This window comes from Idiotropiscis lumnitzeri, chromosome 5 (genome assembly GCF_059441095.1).
Source record: "Idiotropiscis lumnitzeri isolate Australia: NSW breed Sydney's pygmy pipehorse chromosome 5, RoL_Ilum_1.0, whole genome shotgun sequence".
Taxonomy (NCBI): Eukaryota; Metazoa; Chordata; class Actinopteri; order Syngnathiformes; family Syngnathidae; genus Idiotropiscis; species Idiotropiscis lumnitzeri.
Window position 1 is genome coordinate 28,450,114 of NC_142395.1, and position 23,075 is coordinate 28,473,188.

General features: G+C 41.7%; 1 protein-coding gene across 3 annotated transcripts in view; it reads right to left on the minus strand.

The window, feature by feature from the left end:
- The window catches only part of sox6 (SRY-box transcription factor 6), a 140,465-nt gene that overhangs the window by 23,190 nt on the left and 94,200 nt on the right, over positions 1–23,075 (minus strand). For 2 of the 3 annotated variants that reach the window (XM_088295782.1, XM_088295780.1), the window contains 5 exons: positions 19,814–19,937; positions 14,501–14,580; positions 4,807–4,956; positions 1,355–1,535; positions 731–918 (listed from right to left, as the gene is read on the minus strand). In XM_088295782.1, the coding sequence (XP_088151908.1) occupies positions 731–918; positions 1,355–1,535; positions 4,807–4,956; positions 14,501–14,580; positions 19,814–19,937 (723 nt within the window). The remainder of the gene's footprint in view (positions 1–730; positions 919–1,354; positions 1,536–4,806; positions 4,957–14,500; positions 14,581–19,813; positions 19,938–23,075) is intronic. The other variant, XM_088295781.1, reaches the window with a different exon arrangement.

Genomic DNA, 23,075 nt, shown 5'->3' on the forward strand with positions numbered 1-23,075 from the left:
AGGCAGACGATGACAGAATTGTTGATTAAAATAGGACCGCTTGGCACACCACTTATTTTTTAAGACGGCGGCGCTTAATTGGAAGCAGATTAATTTGTTCCATGACTCAGTTCATAACTCAATTTACTATTTATCAATTCAGTATTTCCCATTGAAATTCATTGACATTTTCTTAATTTATTTCAGGCCTAATAAGCAACCAAATTTGTTGGTTAAATGCTTATAATAACCCCCCAAAAAACAGCGCTATCGTATATAAAAAGAAAAAAACAGGGCCCGACTGATGTCTATTTTTTTAGGCATTTTTTTTTCATTATTTGACAGAATAAAATTCTGATAGCCGATTAATTTAAAATATATATTTATAATGATGAAAATGACTTATTTGGGGGTTCCATAACATTTACAACAATAAAGAAAGAAATTACAGGCAGAACATTTGACTGTTTTGCAATACTTTGTCTCTCGGTATTTTTGCTTAGCTTTATAATCGAGAGAAAAAAAGAAAATCTGAAAAACATCCGCCAAATATTTTGCCAATTTTTGGAGGGGGTGTGGGGACGATGCTTGAATGTATCTTTGTATTGTAATGAGTTATGTAAAAAAAAAAAAAAAAGAGAATAAAATGGAATAATACTATTATATATATATTATATTATTTGCCAATTTTATAAGAACTAATATCAGCCGAATAAAGTGAGTGGCCGCATTTTTCAATCAGCTGTCTTACCTTGTCAATCCTGCAGTTGTTGAGGCCGACTGCGGTGAGGGCAGACAGCTTTGCCTCCATGCCCTGTTGGTGATGTTGCAACTGTTCCCTCTGGATCTGCTCCCTCATTTTCCGAGCCTCCTGGATGGCCTTCATCACCGTGTCCTGGTCCCCGAACAACGCCGTAGAGTTGAGGCTTGACAGGATGTCTGCACATACAAGCGCAGTCAGTCAGTCAGTAGTGTCCGAAGGGCTTGAAATTTGAACACATCCCTCACTTCTCTGTTGTCCACCAATCACAAATGACTAAAATGGTAGCAACATTTCTATTAATAATGCCGTGATGGCAAAGACAATTCAATTAGTACAGATTTTTCCTATTTTGATTCTAAATGTAGAGATTCGATTCAGATGCTTTATGACACAAAGGCGAACCAATTCGAGTGAGATATGGCCCAACTGAAAATGCGGCCAAAAAAAAAAGAAAAAAAATCCCAAATCCAATGTGCATTGGCAAGTGGCCTGTGGGCGAGAGAATGATGAGTCTCCAAAAACGTGAAAGCTTGTGCAGGCCTCGCGTCTGTCCAAAAGACACCTGAACAGAACACTTAAGAGTTCCCAACATCCCACAATCAAAGTTCTTACCTAACGAGGAACCGCGGCCCAGGCCTCCTCCAAGCGGGCTGGGGATCCCGCCCTTGATAGCGAAACTGTTTGGGTTGCTTTTGCATCCCGGGAACATGTTTTGCGTCGGGGAAGTTGGCGACTTGACCATATCTGTTGTCTTGGGCCGCGCTGAAAGATTGAGCGGCTGCGTTCCTTCCTCCTATAGTAGAAGAGATGCAAATAAACATGAGAGAGGACGACACTCGTGAACGGGCTCCCCTCCATCCAATTTGGAGTTTTTGTTTTTTTTTTCTTTGTACTAAAGCAAGCACAGCATTGTACTGTAACGCGATTCATCCGTTCGTTTCCTCGTCCTCATCATCCGGCCTTTTTGCCGAACGGTGCCACTGTGATCTTCCTCACAGTTGCTCAGAGCCTTTGTTCACACTAATTCAAGCCGATTCTGTCGGTCTGTACATCTTCATCTGTTCTCCCTCCTCTCTGGCTGTGCACTGTGGTTGCAAGAATAAATAATGACCGGATAACGCCGCTGCCGCTGATCAAAGACAGCTGTTCCATTCATCACATCCACTCGCATTATCGGCTTAATTAGCGTGTCGTCTCATCGGCGGATACTTGTTATTATATACTTTGATATGTTCAGCCCTAAACTAGAGAACGTGATTAAGCGAATGTCTAAATTGTGTCGCTCAGGAGTAAATGTTTTGGGGTGATGTACACGCTTGAACTGAGGGTGATGAGAGACAAGCGGCAGCCATCGGCAAAACCTCTGGAATATGAGCCGCCGTTGTTGAAAAAAAACCAAATTGTTTACTGCATGCACAGAACGATTTTGTACTGTCAATGCAAATAAAGGTCCATAAACAGATTGTTAAAACAGTGCCTTTTAACACGGGAACAACAACTTTGCTAATTAAAACAGAACAGATCCAGGAGAAAAAAAAAAAATCGAGATTTATTTAATTTATTTCCTGAACTATAGAGCGCCCCTAGTGGTGAAAGAAAAATCCACAAAAATCCGCACCCTTGTATTAGCCGCATGGTTCAAAATCTAGGAAAAAACTAACGGTTTATAGTCCAGGAAATACGGTAAATTTGAAAGACAGAAACATAACGAAAATATTTCTACAATGTGAAAATTGGGGAGTGAAATTTACTTGAAAAAAACTCAATTTTTTTTTCACTCACTTGTAAATTTTACAAGATTTTCAGTACATAGCACTAGTTTATTGAATTAAAAAAAAGACACTCAAGAGAAGTTAGCTTTTACTTTTTCGCAAATCTCATTTCATACACAAAGTTGCTCAATGAGATTGAGAATTGAACCGACAAGGTCCAGATTTGGAGACGGGTGTTCTTGCCGGTATCGCCAAAAGGAGGCCAAAAACTTTGCTTTGGAAGGATTCCGAGGTGTGCACCTGACACCAAGAATATACTAACGGACTGTAGCAGTGTTACGTTGACGTTATGGGTACCATCTTCTACCGCATTGAGCTCCTTGGTGTATGAAATGTGAGTCCAATAACCTTCAAACTTGGAGCGACTTTTTAAATGAAATGAACTCGTAAAATGTACTCAAAAACGCATGTAAAATTTACTTAAAATTTTAGAGTGAAAAAAAAAACTTTCCTAGAATTTTTCAAGGTAAATAGCACTCCCCATTTTTTTACAGGGTAGAACGTAGACTAAAATCAACAAATATTGCAAAAATACGGCATGATGCTGAACATGCGACAGTCAACGTCCGCGTGCATCAAAAAGCAATATTTGAGCGTCCAGGAAGGCCGCCTTATTTAAAGCCCAAGCGCCTCCTCGCCCAAACATATGGCTCCAACGTAGGCTGCCCCAAGGCCTTGTTATCGCTGTGCCAATAACAGTTTGTCATGCAGTGAAGCTGAAAGCACACAAAACTAAAGGCAATCTTTTTCCACTGTGGCCACAGATGGAGGCTTGCCAATAGATTTTTGATTTCCACTTATACTATTATTCATAATTGTGCTGCCTGCAGTTTTTCCTCTTATTTCATTCTCCAATAAGCGGAGCATGTCTGACGCGATGTTTACGGTGCAGCATACGTGATCGAGAGTCAGTTGCTATGCGTGCGCGAGCCAAACATGGAGCACCGTCCTGCGCTTCCGAGACATGATTGATGTTCTTTCCCCATTGTGATATGATTCAGTTGAGCCACTCCAAGTGACCGTGTGGTTCTGATTAGTGCGGTGAGTGAGGATGATGTACTGAATATGGCCTTTCCTCTCCACGGAGGTCTTGTGGAACCTTGCCATACAGCAGCACAAAATACAACCGGCCTGTGATTTGTTTACAGGGCAAGAAAAAAAATAGCCATTAGTTATAAGCTTTTTTTTTTTTTTTTCTCAGTATGATGTAATCCTATTGTGGTATTTTAGGTACCACAAAGTGTTTAGTGTGTGGAGTTCAACAGAGACGCAGGGCTTAATAAAGCCACATAGATTGGGTAAATTCACTCCTTTTCAACAAAAAGTTAACTCATTCATTGCCATTGACGTGTAAAGAAGGCAAAAAGTGCATTCATTTGAATGAGTTAATTGTTTTTGGCGCGAGACCCACCAAACAAGTCGAAATCAAGATAAATTCAACTGAAATAGAAAAAGTGTATGAGAACAAATTCCTTGATGGAATAATTGATGCCAAATTATAGATAATGTAAAAAATAAAATTAATTATTGGGCTTATTTAAAATCAAGGATGTACTAAATAAGAAGTTTCTACACATTATATTGTGACCATACCTGACTTAGAGCGTGGAAATATGCGGAAATGCCTATAAAACCAATACTTATCCTCTTTTCAAGCTACAAAAAAAAAAAAAATCAATCAGAATTATTAATCAATCAAACTAATCCACTATTTATCAAAATAAACATCAGGAAATTTTATGACCTTGTGGAATTCAAAATAGCGCAAATTATGTATAAAGTACATAATAACATGCTCTGTCAAAATACTCAGAAACTGTTCAAAATGAAAAGATGTGAATCATTTGTTGTGTTCAAAAACATGTTCAAAAGTTAAGTACAAAAAAGTAAAAAAAAAAAAAAAAAAAGTATAGAAATCAAATATAAGTAAGCAAATTGCCTTATCCTGAATTTTTAACTATTCATCGCAAAAAAAAAAAAAAAAAAAAAAAAAAATATATCAATCGCATTTTTTCTTTCTTCTATGACTTTTTGGGACTTTGACATACTGGTCAAGACCCGACCACTTTATTAAAAAAAAAAAAAAAAACATTGGACAATGAGAACCCTAAGCGTTGTTGTTTTAGTGATATTCAATAAAAAATCATCATCATCATCACAGAGTGATGAGCTGTTGGAGGCCATTGTAACACTGCAGCATTGTAACAACAGTGTAATTACTAATTTATTACAACAACAAGTGGGTCAAGTACGACTCAAGGTCTGGGCATGAAAGCGTCAAAGGGGTTGTACCTTGACTTGAGTGATGGGACTGGAAGAACTCTTGTCATTCTTCAGAGAGGAGGGCGAAATGGGCCCACTGGCGTTGAGCGGCTGCGGGAGTGGAGGCATCTTGGCTCCGGGGGAGACCTGCATGCTGGCAAGTTGGGCGGCGTACAGTTGCTGAAGGGGGAGGCGGAGAAAGCCACAAGATGTTAACCTCCACACACAGCCAACATTCAAAGTTTTAGATTCTGTCTTTTCCTCTCCCGAGCTTCTGTCTGTGCCTTCATCTCTCTCTCTGTTTAGCGTCTTTCCTCTCTTTCCATGAGGCTGGCAGAGAACCTCCATCAAAGGTCTTAACTGTGTTTCAAAGGCGGAACCCAGAGAGAGACAGTAGTCTTGAAAACCACGCGGAGATGGCTCGCGTTCAGAATACTTGGAGCCCCCCTATTTTCCACTTATCACACAGAAAAGTTTGCAGTGTGATGCAAGTGTGCTTGCAAAGATCTCTGCGAGCTCTAAATCAGTCTCCAATTTACATTTCTGGCAGGAGATTTCAACCCACGCCACCACGTGGGACGGTCCCATGAAACAATACTCGAAAGCCAAAGCCTCTGAGGGAATGCCGTCGTCGATGAAGTTAAACACCGGCATTATGAAGGCTTAGAAACATGCATGAAAAAACACCGATGTTATTTTCCTTGGCATTCAGTCAGTTTGACATCCCGGTGTTCGTGACATTACCACACAAGAGGGCGGTTCGAGGGAGCGGCCAAAGACTTAACAGCTCCTCAGCCTATTTTAGAGTCTTAAAGCATTATTTTTTTATATTTCCAGACTGTTGAGTCGTTAAATATTTTGGGGCATGATGAGTTTAATATTTTAACGCTAAATTGTGTTACTTAATTATTTTTTTGTTTCAATTCTTAGGTTAAACATCTGTTTTGAAGCAGACATAAACATCTGAGCAGCCAGTTCACTTTTGATCCATTAAGTGTTGAAGTTCGCCTTTGTGCTCTGCCGTAAACTGTGAAAGGTCTGGCAAAATCTAACTAATAAGAAACAGTGTGGCTCCATGTCGCCTTCCATTTTGCTCCTTCAGACACAACGCACCCTTTAACTCCGACACCGTCTGCCATCCTGAGACAAGGCAACTCTTATGTTTTGTTAGTCCGGTGGCGCTTTCTGGGGGGAATCCAATTTCTCTTCCTCTGACCAATCAGCAACTTATGTGTCATTTCCTGATCCCTCGGGCCACGGACAGGCTGCATTTGTGTGAATGCACCAAAAAAAAAAAAAAAAACGTAACCTGATCGCACTAGCCTCATGTTCGCCTGCATGGATAAAGCCGAAAAGACCAAAGCCGGACCAAGTGCTTAATGTCCATTTATGTACCGTGTCTACAGGTTAAAGCACACGTATGCTCCTACAAGAACTGTTCGATAGAAACTATAGATATCAGAAGAACAGCAAAACAGTGACAGTCTCATGTTGAGTCGAAAGCTAAAGAATAAAAATGTGTCTTCAAAGAAGTTTGAACTCATTCACTAAAAAATTAATCTTTGACGTCTTTAGCCGTCAATGGCAGCAAATGAGTTTAAAGTGGACAGAGAGGGAGCGGGGCTTGCCTCTCATGTAATGGAAGCTCATTCCATCGGGCAGGACCGGCAACAGAAAAGGCACGATCACCCCCCCCCCCTTGACACAGCAGCATTTGGTCCGCAGACCTGAGGCAGCGGACAAGTGCGTAGTGGGGGGGGGGGGGGTGCTTGGAGAGGTTTAAAGATTTGACCACAAACAGAATTATCTTAAATCGAACTCTAAACTACGCTGGGTACCAGTTCAGAGAAGTGAAGACTGGGTTTTTGTGCGCCCTCTTCTGAGCTCCAGTTAAAAGGCGAGCAGCATTATTTTGGAGCAACTGGAAGCGCTTGAGAGAGGCTGGCTGACTCCAAAGTGAAGTGCATAACTGTAATCTGGCCTCGATGTAACAAAGGCATGGATTACTGTTTCGAAGTGGCTACGGTCAACAGGGACCAAACAGCATAACTTCTGTCTTCTTTCCATTGAAATTCTAAAAATGAAGTGACACCGAGATTTCAATTTCCTCTGGACAGGACAAAAGTGGTCTGCATGCTAACAGTGACTGCGATCAACTTTGGGGTGACCACTCACTGTCGGCTTCATAAACTCAAGACACAAGACTGAAATCTGTTGGGCAGATGTTTCCTAACAGACCTGTCCACAGGCATGGCCCTGACCTTGAGTGGGAAGAACGTTATTGTCCCGGAAAAAGAGCATAATTAGACGTTGCCACAAATGAGACGCTGTCGGGATGGACGTCGTCAGCGCTGATTAGCAGGTCAGTGCCACGGGGGTGAGAAGTAGTTCTTACCCTCTTAACCATGAACAGTCCACCTCCCAAGAACCAGAGAACAATAAATAAAATCATACGTTGGCTTGCCATCCGCAGGAATTAAATGGAAATGCATTTTGCAGAGTTTTCTTTTTTTTGTTACTATTACAGTTTGATAAATGACTATTATTATTGAGTGCCATTAAGGACATACAGATTTTTTTTTCACAATGCTTTATTCCATGAGATAATGTATAATCCGCATTTAGGAAACTCGGAATTTAAATCTAAATTCCTCCTTCCGATCATTCCTATTCCCTCTCCATATCGAGCGGAACCGAGCATGGATTTAAAGTGAGTGTGGCATGCACAAGGTCAGCCAGTTAGCCTGCGCTAATTAAAAACAAGCCCTCCAGTTGCAGCAGAGGTTAAATAGGATGTGCACTCCTCTTTGCTGCCTACGACATTAAACTTAAATTACACTCTTTGCTGACAAAACTAATGTTCAATAGATGAGGGTCATTAAAACATCAAGTCTTGTTTATTTGGTCAACTATCAAAATGATTTAGCGCTACAAAAATCGCAGTTCCTCCCGACGACTCTTCTAGAAATATGCCATGAAAGAGAAAAAAAAAAAACTTTCTGTGGAAAAACAAACGAGCCAGTTGTTTTGCTTCAAGAAAGGCAGTGGCTCGCCGTGGCAATATTATGTGTTGGAAAACACAGCGGCGGTTATTTGTCAGACTTGCCGCTGCCAGCGATGATGCAACGTTTCACATTTGCCACTGCGTCCTGTTACACCGTGAAAGAAAAACACAAACACGTCGCCTTGAAACCATAACAATTGCTCATAGCGATTAACTTCCACGACATTTGAGAGGCCGTTCGCATTCTCCAGTGCTCACCATCCTATCATAATTACACACTGCCTTCTTGTGTGTGTGTGTGTGTCATTCACCTCTGCCTGGCCTGGACGTTGAGCACTGGGCTGGATATGAGAGCATTAACTGTGCTTGAGTGCACCTCACCATTTAAAAGGCAGAACAGCGCCAGGCCTGTTTGCCACAAGGCTTGTACAGGCTCATTGCCCAGGGCAAACAGGCAGGCTGACCCAGGCTAGGCCCAGATGTCAAGAGTGGAAGAAGGCGTCCTGGTGCACTGTGCCGATGCTTTCCAGTATGGCTCAACATCTGTCTCATCTGCTGGCACCCAACCTGCTCCTCTGCAACCCCCACATCTTGTTTGCATTCACTGTTTCGACTTTCTCTTCCGTCTACAGTATACACTGCTGCCATGAGAGGAGAATTGAATTTGTTTTGTGATCAAATGATATTAAATTTTAGCCTACCTCTCATTTTTTTTTTGTATTATTAATTGTCCTGTTTGTTATAGTGTGCCCGTCTTGGCCACTAGGGGCAGCATAATACAATACAGAATAAGAGTTTTGTAACCAAAATGTTGAACTATTATCATATGCTCTGGAGGTACACCCGTATATAAGCCGCAGCAACTCTCTTTGAGAATTTTTTTTATTATAAAAAAATAAATAAACACACTACATACAAGCCGCCGCTGGCTATAAGGCGCATGAGCAGATTGTTAGACAGAACAGACCCAAGATTAAAAACATGTATTTAGCGTATTTTCTGAACGATAGAGCGCCCCTACCAGTGAAAGAAAAGCCACAGAAAAGCCGCACTGGTGTATTAGCCGCATGGTTCAAAATCTAGGAAATAAATACCGGCTTATAGTCCGGAAAATACAGTCGTAATTTACCATATAATCAAGTAATCGAGTAATTGAAAGAATAGAGGATCTCATTTCATCCGGAAAAAAGAAAGTTTGATTCTGCCTTTTGCTTTTCTTTTATAATCATCAGTGGAAAAAAGCAAGGCGCTGGCTGGTATTTCTCCTCGTGGAAGCACCAACATCATTGCCATCGATGGTGGTTGTCCATCAGTAAAGTTCTTTCCAAGCTTGGAATTTACAGTTGATGCAGGATCAGAGCCTCCCCCGAACATCCCCATTGAATAACGTAATTGACGAGTATACTCGTCAATGGCAGCAAATGAGTTTTAAAGAGTTGGTGTTAACCGTAATTTTCTATTTGACTGTAAACTTAATATGGGAGTGACAATAAACAGCTTTCCCTCATGCCAAAGCAAAAAAGTCAGATCAAGAAAAGCTTGTATCTCAAAAAAGCCATGTATCGGGTCGCTCATATCTCAAGGCACCGCGGTATCTTTCTCATGCCATTTTCCTCTCTCCGTACGCACACAAACGCAACTTTTTCTCTTGAAATGGGCTCTCCAGGGCTCAAGGCCCCAGAGCCAGTCTTGCCATTTTGTGCCGCTCACAGCATTCTCCACGCTATGTGTCCATCTGTCCCTCTGTTCGCCGCAGCCTCCATCCAGATGCTCACCTAGCCACCCTATTAGACAGCCTTCCATTCGCAGCTAGCATTGCTGCACTGCTCGGGGTTACCTTCAAAGACTGGCCTCCTCTGCTCATAAACAGGCAAACAGCTGCTCGCTACAGTATGTCGCTTCTCTGTGTCCTGCCGTCCTCTCTCCCCGTCTCTCTTTCAAAGTCAAAAGTGCCTCACTTGTTAATGATGGAATCTGGTCTTTGCATCTGCACTACACAGGCGTTTACAGCCAAACAAAAGAATTTTTTTTTTTCTCTTCCATCCCACTTTCTTCCTGTTTGTCCCTGGAACCGTGCGACAATGTTTCTTATCGAAAGCAACGAGAGCCCCTTCAGATGTAGCGTTTCTGTCTGTGAGACTTTCAGGTCAGCTTGTGGTTGAGCATGTGGGCGGCTTTTCATCTCTGACGGTTGGAGCCCACGTGTGAAGCGAATGCGAATGTTGACCGTCAGCTTGGATGCGACACAAAAGCGACATTAGTGTAAAGAGCAGGGACGCAATAAGAAGAAGAAGCTGACCGATAAATAGACGAGTCAAAGTGAAATTTTTTTGGGTGTTTTTAATCACTTTTTTTAAATAAATTTTTTTTTTATTTTAAACCCTATCGAATCTATTTTTTTGGAGTTGTTCCCAGCTGATCAATTATTAATTGGTTTGAGTTTGGGCTAGATATATATATATATATATATATATATATATATGGAGATTTAATGTGCAATCAATAAATTATTTTGCATTACAATACAATCCAACTTTATTTATATAGCACATTTCACAACAATACATAATATTATATTTACTATGCATAAATGTTTTGTTTTATATAGGTTACGCTTACGCTACAATAAAGGCAAATGAAAAATGAAATAATTAAAAGGCATATTTTTTGTTTGTTATTTCTACTCTAGTGCAATTTTTTAAACATTCACTACGATGACGTCCCAACATGCAACCAAACAAATGCAGTGAAAATATAATATTAAGCCTACCGACTGACCAAATAGCCATATAAAAATAGTATCATATCGGGATACTTTTATTCAAATGAAAAAAAAAAAATTAATGCGCTTTCTTTTATGGTATCGTTTTTTTGGTATCGGATCGGGACACTCGATTTTATTAATTCATAGTTCAAATTAGAGGAGGTCTACAATGAGTTATTATTTCCTTTATGTAGCCATGCCCTGTATATAAGCCTCATATTAAGTTGTGTCTTTTGTAGAATTAGTAAAATTCTCTTCTTATTTCTTCACTCAGCTGAAAAAAAGTGGATGTCGGGACACATTGTGTCGCAATCGAAGCGCAATTTCCTCTGTTAGGTGAAAGGTGTCACTTGCAATCAGGCAAAGACAGGCAGAGACGCAGCCATTGTTTCCCGCCTCATCGCCGCACTGTGTGGGCACTAATGAAGAGGGGCACGTCGCGCTGGGATAGTTTAGCCGCCTTCTCTCCTGTGAGTTGAGGACGCGAGCCAATCTGTCACGAACACATTGAGTGAAATTGCCCCGTGGTACCGCCGTGTGTGCTGACAAGCCACTTGCAGACTGCCAGCCGGCACGGTGACGCTACCAGCCTGTATTGACAAGCAAATTACAGTCGCCGGCAGTCAAACACATCCGGCAAGATTCATTTACATCCATCAGCTTCCAGGCTTTGTTACCGTGTTGGGGTCTCCTCTTTGGGAGGGCTGGATTGCCACAATGTTATGACAGAGGAGAATGTGAAGGGCTTACATGTGCAACATTATGACTGACGGAGAGGCCTGCCTCCCTGACGGGATCCCATCGCCTCGGCGGCATTGTGGGAATTAATTATTGCAACAAGATTTTGATTTTATTTTTTTTAATGGTGCATACATTGGATAATCTAGCCAGAGTAAATTGCGATGAAGATGACGTGAATGCTTGATTACGGGTGGTGGAATTTTTGAGGCACAAAATGCAAATGAGGAAGATTTTTAGGCATTTATTTTCCCCCCAGAAAAAGTCACATGTATTTAGATCAGTAGTGTAATAAGCAAAGAGATATTCAAAACACAATCGAACTGATTCGCAAAATAGCAAATCTTTTCAGTTTACCGTGGTGCCTCGAGAACTGAAATTAATTTGTTTTTGTGACCACTTTGGTAAATCAGAACTACACCTCAAATTATTTTACGTTTGAAATGAATGGAAATGCTACCAATCCATTGCAGACTCAGGCAGGAAAAATAGCACTCTGTAAAATTGTAATTAATAAATATTATATATATATAATATATATGTATATATTGTCTGTCTACATGTGTTGCTGCAGCATTTATGTTCATTTCTGTATAGAACACATAAGCTGTTTCCCATTCTGTGTTAGCATTAAGCTAGCAGACTTTAAGGCAAAGTTAAGTAGTTGTTTTAATGTCTGATTATTTTTGTTTGATGTTTATTTGATGGTGAAGTTCAACTGGAAATTTTTTATTATTCTAATTATTCTCATTTTTTTTGCTCTTGAGTGAAAACAAAAATTGGCCGGGCGAGGGCCACTTCTCAAGGCGCCATTTTGCACGAGTGGGTGACATTTCTTGCAGGACAACTTTACCTTTAATCACGAGATTTGGGATAGTACAGGATAAAGACTTTACTTGCACAGATGGGAGCGAAATTATATATTAGCAATATATTAGCAATGCGCAGCCATGTTTAATGTAGTTGACCTCATCATTTTCACTGGGCGCGGGACGGGACCGAGTTTTCTTTTCCATTTCTACTCCAGCCCGGGATGGGACAGGATTTTTTTTTTCTGTGGGAGTGAGATGAGACGCCAGATTTAATGATATTTATCTCATTGTGCTTTCCTAGAAGTCATGGCAGTCTGGTAGTTTGTTGGTCTCAGCCATGTCGAAAAGGGCGTCTTTAATTTCTCTTGCTGTTTTAAGGGGAGTCTCAGCGCAGGGTAAATAGCAGAAAGCACGTGGAAATTATGACAGGTTGACAGACTTCAATTAATGGCAAATGCACCTCTTTTTTGTTTACTATGTTCGCGAAAGGTCAGACGAGTCATGGTCATGGAGGCACCGCTTTAGTCCATTCCCAGGGTTAGATACATAGTCACAATTAATGACTGGAGACCCGTCTCCCCTCTTCACCCGAACCTTCAGATATATGACCTCACACAACACTATAAATAGATGAGCCTGCGATACACACGTTCAGAACCAAAGCATTAGAAAACATCCAAGACAGATATCCACTCGGGCTCTTCAAACACAACCAAAGCGCGTCAAACACCTTCCATGCGTCTGATAGCGCTCGTTCTCGCGGGTGCATCGTGACACATGGCTCTTCGGAGCCAGCTGCAAGCACTGTTCCAACTTGCCAAGGCTCGTTAACACTGACAGCGGTTTGCCTCCGAAGGACAAATGCCACATATATCAAAGTGCAAAAAGACCTTCCCCCACGGTCTTCAACTCTCTTGTTTTAATCGTGACATGCTTCTCTCACGCTGGCGAGCATCCTGCAGAACAGCTTAACGCAACTTTGAACTACTGCCGGAGTAAACGCATTCAATACGTGCAAATGACTCAACATGCAGTCTCACAATAATTATTATTTATTCTTTTAATCAACCAGTTCAGGGTGTCCCCCGCCTATTTTTTTTAATGTGAGAAAATATCAATGTACGGAGAGGCCTTGAGATACAAGTCAAATTCATTACTTGAACTCATATCTCAAATTATTATTGATGACTTAATGGAAATGCTTTTATCAAAAATAAAAAAAGGCCTGCACTCCATAATATTATAATTTCTGAAAACATACATAAATGACATAAGTTAACACAATTAAAAAGAATTCAACTGTTGTTGTCGCACTTTCTCTTACAGTACAACGCACATTGTCCTGCGCATTGTGGTGCCGTAAAAAAATGACACACGGATATACGTGGAGAAAGAAGAGTCATCACAACCCTTCAGTGGTAATATTCGTCCTTCTTCACAGAGGATAAAGAAGATTTGATTATGAGTAATATCATACTGCCTGTTTACATGTGTTGCTGCACCGCCACGTTCCACTGGTTGGACTGTGCTTGTGTTTTTTTTTAAATTCATATTCCCTTAGTTGGGTCGTAAATTTTAACGGAGAATGATAATAAACAGCTTGAAGCCTTTTTTTGGGACACTCAATCAAAGGTGCGGATATTGAAAACCTGTTTTTATCTCAAGGCGGCATTGTATTTTTCTGCTCTTCTGTTTGAGAATGTCAAAGTACATCATCACACGATTCCTAATTACTTGGGCACAAAGCTCATGCTGTAATGCTCTGCTCACAGTTGTATTTGTCACTGAATTTGAAGGAAAGAACCCAGATAATCATCTAATTAAACATTATGGCCTCAGGTGAGGCCCTGCTTTTCTTTTTCTTTTCTTTTTTTAAATACTGTTTGAGAAACATCCCGGAGCAGTCTATAGGGCGTGGAGCCTTTCCCAACATTTTTTTTTGCACAGACAACCTGATACGACGGCTCACATTTTTGTTCCTATCTTCTTTTGTTTTCCACCACGCAGATAAGAAACGCCGATAAAAGGACAATGGCAGTGAGTTTCCAAGATAAAAAGCAATAAGAACGATTCTTTGCTCACACTGACAATTGCCCTCTGATACATTTACTGGTGGGCCATTAAAGCGCGCAAAGTGATTCTCATTCCCTCTATTAACTATTATCTTCATCCCTCCTCTGTGCGGGAAGGCCAGAGAGGATAAAGCCTCGATAAAACGCGATGAATTACATATGTAATATGATGAGCATGTGTGTGCGAGGGGGGGGGGGAGTAGAGGGGGGGGGTGTCCGTCTCCAGGATTATTTAGTGTGCAGCTCATTACTTAGCGTACAGCTGCTTAGCCATCCTTTCTCCCCAAGGCTTGGCGGGTGTCCCAAGCATTCTTTATCGTGCAAGTATACATACCTGCAGCTGGAGGGGGCTGAGTCCCGATGCTGCCGCAGCTGCCATTGTGGAGGGAATGAACTGCACGGGGTAGTTATCACCTGTCAGCGAGAGACAACAATGTATACAAGTTGAGACAATGAACTGGCCCTCAGCGCGCCGACAAGCGCCAACACGGATCCCCGAGTCGGGCCGAGCGTTAACGCGGCACGCTTCGGCGATCCGTCAGCATCAAGTCCCAACATCTGCATTAACAAAAGGCGAAACTGGTTTGACGGCGGCGGGGATGACTTGGGAACACATCACACGCCATCCGAGGAAGTCTTCGAGGCTTGTGTGTGCTTGCTGGCTTCAGAAGTACAATTAAGGAGCTCCTCGGATATTCAATTAGCAGTTACGCAATAGGTTCAGCAAACCCGCTCAGGCAGTTGATTCGGCTTTAGGCTTGGCAGGCTATTGTTCGCCACAATATTGTTTCAGACATGGAGTAGAGTGAAAACGTGCATGCGTGTGTGTGCGTGTGCGTGTGCTGGTAAAATAAGATTAAAACAAAGCTGCTCATTTTTACTCCACACGTCACGGCGACTGGGACGGGAATTGGTCATCAGACAACTGGCATCAGGTTGCTGTATTCACCACAGTTTGTGGACAGATCATTTAAAAGCTAAATTGGACACTCCAGAATTAAAATTGCAATTAAATACATTTAATAATTAATAATTACCTTTTGAATAGAGTCACAAAATTCATCTTGTATTCTTTATGTTATATTGTTGATTTTTTTTTTATTTGATCAGACAAAAGGATTTTTTTTTTTTTTACCTCTGCTAGTTTCGACGTGCAACTGCTGACTTCTTCGAGAGCTTTAAAAAAAGCTTTACAAAAGACTCTATACCCGGAAGTGATGCCGCCTGAAAGTGATTGGATCATCATGAGGACTTTTTTTTTTTTTTTAAAGATCTCATCTGTCTGAACAAATTAAGAAAATCAATTATTTAAAATTTTCAATCGTTGGAGTTTTCATTCAAGATATGTTTCTTAGGTGTGACTCGTCAAAACAATAATTAACTGACACCGTTTTTTTTTTTCCATAATTACAGATTTCTGCGCCATCATTTCGCTTGGGACAAATCAATTAATGTGTCTGATTTTCTCATTTCCAAACATCTGCAATTCAACTCCAGATGTACGATTTCAGACAGCTGCAACCGATTTGTACCCTGTAAAAAATGGGGAGTGATATTTACTTGAAAAATTCTAGTAAAGTTTTTTCACTCAGTCAATTTTACAAGAAGACTTTTTGAGTACATTTTACGAGTTCATTAAATTTAAAAAGACACTCACAGGTTGAACCCACTTTATGCTTTTGGACACACGAAGGGAGCTCAATGCGGCAGAGGATCGAACCCAAACAGTTTTTTGGCGTCCTTTTGGAGATCCCAGCAATATACTCATCCCAAGACGCCGTGCAGCTTTCGGTAACTCCGATTCGCTCCGATTTGTAACGTCTTTTTGACTTTGAACTTCATTTAAGATTTAGATATTAAAAAGGTTGCCATACAAGCCGGTGCACTGACTTTGGGCACAAGAGAGAGAGCAAGCTGGGCTGGTTTGTAGCAAGCGTCTGTGCGAGCAGGGAGGGGGGGGTTGGTAAGGGGGGAGTTGTCCTTCGCGCGGACCCCACTTCTTCTTGTCACTTCCCCTCACAAACATATGGAGCCATTAGGCCACCGACAAGGCAAATGTATGCACCTTCTCTTTCACTTTGCCCTCGTCCCCGCTTGCCTCACTTTGCAATCTTGTACAGCACAGCACAATGAGAGACGCGACATGGAAATTCAATCCCCAGTTAGGAGCAAATAAAATCACACGGCAGTCGTGGTTTCAAATAGCGCCGGCTTTGGATGTGCGGGCCTGCGCCGTGGTTATTTCTACACCTTCATTTCCGTCTTGTCTCTCTGCGCTGCCGGTGACGCCGATGTTTGGGGGTAATAAATGGCTGTGTGTCTTTGGATGTCATGTGAAACCTAGCGAGAGTCATGTCCTAAATGAGTGTTGGGAGGGAGTCTTGGGTGTATTCAGCATATAGACACGACGCTTCAGCAGAACGGGCGCCGTGCCAGGTCAGTTCGTGTCATTGGTGAAAGCGCTCTCATGTTTTAAAACTGCTGACCTGGTCATTGCAAGATAAAATGTTTCGGAATTGAAGCTGTTTGACTACAATTAACATTGTTGATATCGACAAGTTGTCATATTTATTTTTTTTTAATTTTGAATAAATTAATTTTAAAAAAAACATTTTTTCCTTTTTTTTTATAATAGTGACGATTCTATTCACGATTCTGGCATGACATATCTGCGCTCCGTCCTTTTGCGTAGAACAGGTGACATCACTTTTAAAATTCATGCGTATGGCATTTCTTATTCCAGATCTCTACAAGTCAGGTGCAGATCAAGCTTTATTACCGCTCGTAAATTCCGGCTGTCTCTCACTTAATTGTAGATATCAGTAACTCGGTTATAGATATCTACAACATCATTTCCTCTGGATAAAACTTAGATATCTCAAATTCCAGATTAGCAGTTCCCTAGTAAATTCCAGATGTCTATAACGGAATTTAGTAACTCGGTTATAATACCTACGACATGATTTCCTCTCGTTAAAACTTAATTGCAGATATTTTAAAAGGAACAGGGAGATATCTGGGTGGCACGATGGCCTCACAGTGCAGAGGTTCGATTCCGGCTCTTGCCTTCCTGTGTGGTGTTTTCTTTTTTACGAAGGTTTTCTCCCACATTTGCTCCCACATTCTAAAAACATGCATGTTAGGTTTATTGAACGCTCTAAACTATCTCTAGGTGTGAGTGTGAGCGCTAGTGATGGCTAAATGAAGCTTCAAACCTGCTTCATGAACCATATTTTTGGACTCCTGTAGATGGCACTCTCTGTTCAACATTGGGCTGAATTGCCATTTTAACAATTTATTTAAGGCAACAGTGCCATCTAGAGGACTCAAAAATACAGCCGCTTGTTCATGAAGCAAATTTGAAGCTTCATTTTCCCATCATTAGTGAGCGCGGATGATTGTCCGTCTTTGAGTCTGCGATTGGCTAGCAACCAGTTCAGGGTGTCCCCTACCGCCCGAAGACGGCTGGAATAGGTTCCAGCACGCCCCCGCGACCCTCGTGAGGAGAAGCGTCTTAGAAAATGGATGGATGGAACTTGTTTCATTCAATATTATTTTAATGTTCCTTTTGATTGATTTCTCTGCCCACGTGTTGTGAGGGGGTGAAAAGAAAACAGTCACGCCGTCGTAACATGAAAGCTGCATATCGGTCCGAACGCTTTGATATCACGCTAAACATCGTCGATGGGCTGGAAAGTCCTATTTGTTTAAAAGATGGGCTGCCGCTTGAAAGGCTGCGCTTGTCCACCATACAAAAGCGGGCCATTGAGCACAGCCGGTAGATGGGGTGATGACTTGCCACCGTGGTGCCTGAGTCACTTTGTTGCCATGCGAGCACAACAGGGTTGGGGGGTCATAATCAGCGGTCCCCGGGAGCTGTCTCATCACGATAACATCAGATTAGTGAGCTTTCGTCTCGGACGTAAATGCTCGCTCGGCCACTTCCGTCCGAGAAAAAGAAGGTGGCGGCATCCTGCGTGCGCTGCAGGTGGGGGTGATAACATTGTGTGGATTGAATTGGACGTGGAGAAATAAGAGATGTTTTGAAATACTACTTGGAGAAGAGTCATTTCCAGACCGGCTCAGCTATTTCTTCATCAAGTCATGCATTATGCAGCAAGCATATACATGGCGACCTCTGACCACGATTCGCTAATAGCTTCTATTATTTGAACTAAAACATTTTCCAACCGATTGCAAAAAGCGCAGTGGTAAAAGACTCCCACCCTCGGGCACTTTGTTTAGGCTGTCATGGCTCCGTAGTTCCAAAATAGCTGACATTTCAGTCCGAGCTTTTATAGTTAATTCATTAACTGCACTTGCACACCTTTTTAATGTTGCGCCGCTGCAAAGCTGCTGACTTCCTTGGGTTTTCCCGCTGCTCATTTCACTCATCGTTCATGTTTGGCTTCACTCTTACACTTCACAAGGGCTCGCTTTGTTCTGGCCGTTCACCTGTTTATCGAGGCTACGCCGACGTTGAATTAGAATAACGACGTTATTGTTCGCATAAACGCATAAAATGGCTCAGGGTGTAAGCAAAAATGCATTTCTAATGAGGATCATGCCTATTTGATTTTTACCCAAGTTATGAGATTTGGGTTGTTGTTTTTCCCTTTTTTAGTTCTGAACAGATGCGTGTCGTCAACTCCTTCTCTGCTGTCCTAACAAAATCAAGAAAAAAATTATCCAATTCTTCACATTGATGTCATTTTATATCTTTGCGTTGAGAGTTTTTATCCAATCAGAATTAAGCTAGCTTGTGTTGCCAGGCAGATTTCACAATACCAGTAGCGCGCACAATTCTTTCCGAGGCCTTCGGATGCAATTGTGCGGGCATCTCTTTTGTCTTCGTCAATGGACTTTCACATTTGATAGACAGTTGCGATAGCCAATCAGATCACGACTTGGTTACAGTGAGCCTTCTCGCTGGCCTTACGCTGAAGGTAATGAACGCGTCTTGTGATTGGATACGCGCTCGTGAGGGGGCAGCTCGATGCGGAATCAACACACCGACCGGAAAGTCGTAACTGGCGACCGTTCAGAAATCGAAAATATATTGCGTTTTTAAACTACAATGGCCGAAGGAGGGAAAATTTGTGGATTTAATTGCAGATGCACTTGCGAAGGCCATTTTCAAGATGGTCCTTTCAAGAGAAGCGAGGTCATCCAACACTCACTCAGTACTGTGTAAGTGTCTTTCTGAATATTATTTGTCCAGCCGTGGTGTCATAAATGATGCTAATATGAGGGGGATTGATTCAATTCGGACTTCACTGAAGGCCTACGTGTGAACTGCACGGCCCGCCACTGGTTCTGAAGGAAACTTTTTCATTAGTTCCTGTTTCTTACATCATATAGATTTTTTTTTTTTTTTATGACAAAAAAGTCACACGCAACAATAAAATACTTCTTATTTTTATCTCATTGGAAAACCCATCACGCACAGCTGGCTGGCTCCATTCCAGCGACTCGATCTGTTATTCTATGCAGATGACAATACGCTCCGCAAATCTCAAGCAAATGTGTTTGTTATAAGTCAACGGCGAGCGTTAAAAACTTGAAGATGTCAGAGGAAGAATGTGAGACTTGCACACGAGTGGAGAAATCACAAGAGGGGATGAATGACTTAAGTTGCAAAGCATACCTGGCTTATAAGACATTCCCGGAGGGAAGAGAAAGCCTTGCTGGGCGGCGGCGGCGGCTGCCAGAGTGCGTTGGTCGTGTGGAAAAATGGGGATCATGAGCGGAGGCATGTGACCCTGGACCTGCTGAACAGATAGAGAGCGGAGATCAGAGAGAGGCCTAAGCGGAGGCATGGTACACACAAACGCAGATTACGCTCATGGTGGGGAGGGGGAATCCAGATCACAGGTCTGGCTAACGCGTGCTGACAGGGGGCTCTGTGGCAATGGCGGACCCTCGTGTCCTCACACAAAACCTGGCAGATCTACGACTGCTCGTACTCCAGAGCGCCGTTGCGCTTGAAGACATCAAAGACGCCACTTATTGTTCCAGCGCCAGCGAGTGGAAGTCACAGCATGACGGAGAGGCTCTTTATGTCTTCTGCAGAGAAGTACTGCAAATGTTGTGCAAAGCTTGCGCTAAGTCCCTGACTGTTACAACAGATATTCATCAGTCGAAGGATTGTTGGGCGCACCGCACACCTCGCATATGAAGTCATCGCGGTTGATGGAAAGAAAAACAAGACCGACTTTGGACAAGGCCGCCGTGCCTTGAGAGATGAATTTGATTTGGTTTTGTGACCAAGCTCGTGACATAAAACGTTTGTCTTCTTTGCCAATTGAAATGAATGGAAATTACATTTGTCTGTCCGTTTCCAGTCTTACCCCCAAGAACAATGGTTGAGTGTATTTTCACGAGGCAAAATCACACAAAACATAGAGCACTGATATAATGAAATGGAATTCTCCAAAAATGACAGCGTCAATTGTGCTGCACTTTCTGGGACGCTTGACTGAGACGTCTCAACTCCTCTCAGCTCATCAGTGCAGCACTAATATTAGTTATTCTTCGAAGAGGCTAAAGAAAATAAGATTGGCAATACTAGGGGTGTAACAAAAAAAACAATATGAATCGGAAAATCGGTTTTCATTCAAAAGAAGTTGGTGAATCAAATGGAATGTTTTAATTATTTTTAATTTATTTTTATGTATTTATAATTTAATTATTTAATATCTCTCTCTATTTATATAAATATATAAATATATATATATATATATATATAAATATATAAGTATATATATATATATATATATATATATAAATATATATATATATATATATATAATTCCACCCACTCGTATCTCAAGGTGCAATCATTTTTCTGCGACAACATGCCACTTTTGCCTGTTTGTTGCCGTCTCACATTAAACTTTCATCAGCCAGTCATTCGCTGACTTCCCCGTCCTAAAGGGAATATCAACACAAACTCCCCCCTCCTTGAGTCAAGGGTGGGTGAGCAGCTCATGTCTCCGAAGTGCAGCGTGGGGGGTTGCACACAAGCAGCAAGGTCCAATCTCACTGTCACGCCCCGCTTCATGAGAATCTTTGACGGGGTGCAGCCCGGCTACCAAAAGGCCTGCGTGGGTTTATCTAACATCGGGTCAGGCCACCTCAGGGGAACCTGCCTGGGAAATGGGTTAATAGAGGTCACCCCCCTCACAGGGGTGTCAAACATATGGCCCGCAGCCCGGATCAGGCCCGCAAGATGATTTAATCCGGCCGGCCGGCGAGAAGATTTGTTACAGTATAAAAATGAGTATGGCCCAACTGAATAATCAGCCGCCCCAAAATTTGAAAAAAAACTTTAGAATAAACATTTGAGAGAATGTTTCACCATTAAACCATCTTGGCCATCAGGATGGCCGAGTGGTCTAAGGCGCCGCGTTCCGGACCCAGTCTCCCCAGGAGGCCTGGGTTCGAATCTCGTGGCTGCCAGGATGGCCGAGTGGTCTAAGGCGCCGCGTTCAGGACCCAGTCTCCCCAGGAGGCCTGGGTTCGAATCTCAAATTTCCCCATTGTGGGACTAATAAAGGCATTATTAAAAAAATAATCTACAATAAAAACTGGACTGAGTGCAATCACTACGTCTGTGCATGAACTCCGCCTGGTAAGTGCCACACATTTTCAGATCGTGGACATCTAACAGAATAACACGCCTACTTTCTGTCACACGTACCAAAAAAAAAAAAAAAAACCTCATTGACCAGACGTGCCAAGCTACACCGAAAACTAAACGAAAAAGGAAAAAAAAAAAGTCTAGACAGTCCATTTGAGAATTATAGAAATGTACTTTACCTAATAGCATTTCTGTAAAATTGTGCTTCTTCCGAGTAAAAACAAATGGTCAAGGAGACGGTGACAAATAATTGCTTTATAGGGATTGGCTGCTCTGCCTTTCCAAGCCGAAAGTTTGAGCAATGGATCTTGGCTTTACTTGAATGGAACATGTGGAAAAAAATAATAATTAATGTCAGAACATAACATGACTCAAGTAAGAATACACAGCTTTTCTGTGTCGGCCTATTTGGACGGCAAAAACCAGATGGGCTCTGCTCCTGAAAATGCGGATTCGGATGAGTGTGACGACGTGCTAATGCATATGGATCGAGAAATTCATTTCTGTTTCTATTTACTGGTAGGCATTTTACTCACGATTAAAATACGATCATTATATTTGCATCCCCAAGCTTAAAAGGAAATCAAATATGAAAGTGAAAAATTACAATTCGGACACTAACACATGTCGTTGATCCTATTTCAAATATAATTAAAAAACACAAACTAAGCATACTTATGAGTCATGCAAAAAAAAAAAAAAACTGGCTGAAAAATTATGCTTTAGATTTCTACATTTCGGTTCCGCTTTGCTTTAATTGCTACATCTTAATAGCGAATTAATGGGAATAACCCGACGGATCCCAAACCCAACTGCCCCGCAACATTAACTGCAAACGAAATAATTTATTTCAGCATATGATTTTTTTTTTATTACCTTTAACATTTAAAAACATGCCATCAAATGTACTGGATTTATCCTTACCAAAAGCGAGAGTATAAATATCCAGTGGTGGCGAAATAAACGCATTGAGTTTGCATGGACGTGATTTGCAGTAATGAGCTGCAAGCATTAAAGTTTAATAAGCAGCAACTAATGTCAGAGCGAGGCGAATTGTGAGGCGCTTCAAGGTGGGAACAAATAGTGGAGCTTAGTTGGGCTGTCCATTAAGTGCTCGCAAGTTGCGGGGACGTTTTCGAGCGCAAATTCCGGGCGGATTTAAAGTAGGCAACAAGGAAGGAGAAGCATTTTGGCAAAATAACAACAAAAAAAAGGCTAGGGTTTTTTTTTTTTTGAGCACGGCAAAATGATTTTGAAACATTTTCTA